General features: G+C 36.8%; 1 protein-coding gene across 1 annotated transcript; it reads right to left on the minus strand.

Annotated features, from left to right (window-relative positions):
- Positions 1–476: 476 nt before the first annotated feature.
- Positions 477–2,396, minus strand: LOC110032986 (expansin-A18-like). The gene is made up of 3 exons (XM_020736801.1): positions 2,046–2,396; positions 1,645–1,960; positions 477–789 (listed from the first exon to the last, which is right to left on the minus strand). Exons 1-3 carry the CDS (start codon positions 2,179–2,181, stop codon positions 477–479), a joined length of 765 nt encoding a protein of 254 aa, XP_020592460.1. The 5' UTR covers positions 2,182–2,396.
- Positions 2,397–3,736: the final 1,340 nt, after the last annotated feature.

The raw sequence follows: 3,736 nt of genomic DNA on the forward strand, positions 1-3,736 counted from the left end.
ACAACTAAAACAAGTTTATATTTCAACAGTCATATCTTGTAGGTTGTGAGAACTTTGTCAAACTCACCTGAAAGCTGTTATGCTATATCATATTTTGCACTGTTAATTTTAATCTTATTACTTGTGTAGTTTTGTATACAATGTATCTCGGAAGAACACATTTTATAAATAGAGGTGGCAGCCATGACGTAGAGCTCTCTTCCGGCTAAGAGACTTCTAAAGAGGAATCATTTATAAGACTTTTTGTAGGGAATTCAAAGGGGAATCCTGGGATTGCTACATCCCTAAAGACTTCAGAAATCAATCTCTATAGCAAACAAAATCATAGAAAGTAATAAAGTAAACATTTATATATAAAGTTAAAGCATACAAGAGCCTTAGATTCACACCCAAGAAAACCCATATAGGGACAGAGAAACTAAGAAACAAAAAAGAAAGAAGAACAAAATGGAGATGTCCAAAGAATCAAATTGGAATCATGTGAAATTTACATTAGCTTGGTAAGTGAGGCCGACGTTCCAGTTAGAAGGAGCGACGTCGTAGGCGACGATGGTCTGCTTAGTGGTATATGAAGTGAGTCTGAAGGAGAGGGATTGGCCCCCGAGGCGGGAGAAGGCTTGGTAGGAAGCCCCCCAGTTGTGGCTCATGGCTATCCACCCTGTCTTGCTGCCCTTCACTGACATCCCGCTTATATCACCCCCACCTCCCACGTTCATAACATACACCAGCAGCCAGTACCCGTTCCCCTGAAACTGAAATCTCAGCCCTCCTTTCTTCATGCATGGCACCCTGAAATCCATATTTATTAGTATGCCTTTTTACACGGTGAATTGTTAATTTCTGTTTGAATGTGCTCTGTTCAATTTTTTATAACATAAATAATTTTAAATGCTTTATTTACATGCATAGTGTGATAGTAGTCAAATTAATAAAATTTAAATATTTAATATCTAATATTTATTATTAATTATATCATTTAATGCTTCGTTAAATAAGTGACAGAAGGACCTGTGATGTGTTCTTTTTATTCTATTTTATTTTGATGTTTTGAGAGTTGCATATGTAAATAGCCAAGTTTATATGTGAAATATGTAATCTTACTTTTTATGTAAATTTTTTGGAAATTTACATACATGCCACGTGATTCTTATTGCTTTATATATATTTAACACCAAAGAGTTGATATTTACACTTGCAACACTTTCATGCTATATGTTAATGATAATTATGATAGTTTTTTTGTATGTGATTTTAAATAGGTGAAGTATTGCATATGTAGAGATAAGACTTTAGACATTAGATATATAAATATGTAAGAACTTTCAATGTCTCATTTATTTCAAGATATACTTAAGAGTTTTGCAGCATATTATACAGATATCTACAACAATAAAAGCCCTTGTTATGCTATTTGCAGCGGATTTAAATCGCTGTAATTGCTACCACTACAAAATCTTTTAGTTGTCATTTACATGCAAATCCTATGTATTTACTTGGCTAACGATTAAAATTTTATATTTTACATGTATATATACAACCCAAATCTTTCATATTATAAAAAAAAAATATCACTATTTTTTTGACTAGTAAAAACATAAGAATTAAGCGGTCGGAACGTATGCAAATCTTCCAATTTCTTATTACCTGCGGTACATCACCGGAACAATGCCTGCCTTCCAATTGGCGATCTTCATGAACGCCGGCTTGGACATATCGAAATGCGCCCTCGGTGGATTGCACCACCCGCCATTGTTAGAATCCTCCCCCCAATTCGGCGGGCAAAGATTGGTTGCCGTCACCGTGGTGAACGGAGACCCGCGGAAGCAATTCGGCGAGCTCACGCACCGAATCTGATAACATTGTCCGCACGCATACCCGTTGTTAAACAGCGTCGAGCTCAGCGCCGCCGTGTCCGTCCCGTACCCGTTCACAAACAGGTTCCCGTACCCGCACGCTCCACCTGTTGTAATATTCTTAAAAATTAATTGAAATACAAGTTTTTTTTATAAAATTAGGAAATTAAAATGAGAAAAAGATGGTTTTACCCATGGTTTCGGAAGCTGTTTGGTCGCCGTAAAAAGTGGCGTGGGCGAGGAACCATGGGGACGGCTGGAAGACGGCGGCGGCGGCGGTGGAGGCGAGAATGAGAAGCAACGGGAGAGGAGTAATGATGGAAGCCATATAATTGATTGTTGCGCTCGCGCGCGCGCGAGAGCGAGCGAGCGAGCGAGCTGATTATAAATGAACTGGCTTGGTGCTTCGATGTATCTCTGAAAGAATGGCTTGGAGATGTTTGGCGAGAAGAAGGGATATATAGCGAGCGGTCGCCGCCGGCTCAGATGAGAATGTGGGAGGGGCTTATTATTCGTGCGCGCAGGTTCTTAATTGGTGGTGCTCTCGACGTGCGGGAAGCAAAGGTGTTTTTTTTTTTTTTCTTTTACGGAAATTTTACATACATAGCATTCAATTCTTATGCATTTATTTAATTGTTTGGTTGTTCTCTCTCTCTCTTTTGTTCACTTGCTCACCAGCTCTGATCAATGCACCAGACGAGAAATTCTTGAGCAAATTTGGTACAAATTTGGTATAGGAAACAACAAATCATTATTAAGTTTAATCTTTTATATATATATATATATACCGCCTACTCTAATCTGTCTCTCAGGCATCTACTTGTCTAAGTCCCCTTCAATCTAGTGTTCGATTCTCCCGAGTGTAAAGTGTGATACTTGAATTTTTAGGTGCATGAGAGATTATCGGGGCTCGTATAATAGCCTTTGGCCATTCCTTTGATGTATATATATATATATATATAATTAATTCACACTTTTAGTATTAAATGAAGTATTTATCTAAAGAAAATGACAATCATTCATCTACTCATCTTGCATTCAATAATAAATTTTAAACCAACTTATTTTTAAAAGTAAGAAGCGGATGGATAAAAAGATAAGTCAACACAAATCTGAATAAGAAGTATCTCACAGAGTTTCTGCAAAGAATGAATTGCTTGCTTGCAGGATATTTGTTCCAGCTAGAATTTCACCAACTATTGTTTGAAGCTTCAAATACGCTTAAATTATTTTATCAGAAATGTGTGCATTAATAAATTAAATAGTAATATGGCTGGACCCTGGAGCGGCTGAGCTCGATCACAACCGTCGAATAGTTTACACCAGCTATCTATCGGCTGAGGTAACATTTCTCATTGCTGGCCAGTAGCTCCTTCGATGAACGGCAGCTATCGGCTGAGCTAACACCTAAATTACTTCAGTTTTTACGTATATGCCATCTTAGCTAAACATACAAAATAAAAAAAAAAGAAAGTTTATTTCACTTTTTAAAGTGAAAAAAAAGAGAGACAAGTACATATAGACCACTTGAAACTTGCTATTTACAAATCAACCATCCTCTTTCATCCATTTTTTAGATTTTTACTCAAAAGTCAAAATTCATGGTAAAACCACACAACAATAACAACAAGCCTTTATCCGTTGTATGAATCCTTCTTCTTCATTGTGTCCTATTGAGCGTCATATTTTCATTTAAATTCTAATAGATCAAGATCATTTTTATAAAATATGCCCATGTATTTTGAGGTCTACCTCTTGCATTCTTAACTTACCTTGAATCTTAAATATCTACCCTCCTAATCAGATCATCAGATGGTCGACATCTAACGTGACCAAACCATCTAAGTCGATTCACTCTTATCTTGTATGTAACTAGAGCTACA

The sequence above is a fragment of the Phalaenopsis equestris genome, unplaced genomic scaffold (assembly GCF_001263595.1).
Source record: "Phalaenopsis equestris unplaced genomic scaffold, ASM126359v1 Scaffold001078, whole genome shotgun sequence".
Taxonomy (NCBI): Eukaryota; Viridiplantae; Streptophyta; class Magnoliopsida; order Asparagales; family Orchidaceae; genus Phalaenopsis; species Phalaenopsis equestris.

What these genes read in the sequence shown, in the direction of transcription:
- LOC110032986 (XM_020736801.1), bottom strand. Translation starts at nt 2,181, where the DNA reads ATGGCTTCCATCATTACTCCTCTCCCGTTGCTTCTCATTCTCGCCTCC. An exon ending in AACAGCTTCCGAAACCATGG is followed by an intron (nt 1,961 to 2,045) that starts GTAAAACCATCT and finishes ATATTACAACAG; the next exon opens with GTGGAGCGTGCGGGTACGGG. An exon ending in GTTCCGGTGATGTACCGCAG is followed by an intron (nt 790 to 1,644) that starts GTAATAAGAAAT and finishes TATGGATTTCAG; the next exon opens with GGTGCCATGCATGAAGAAAG.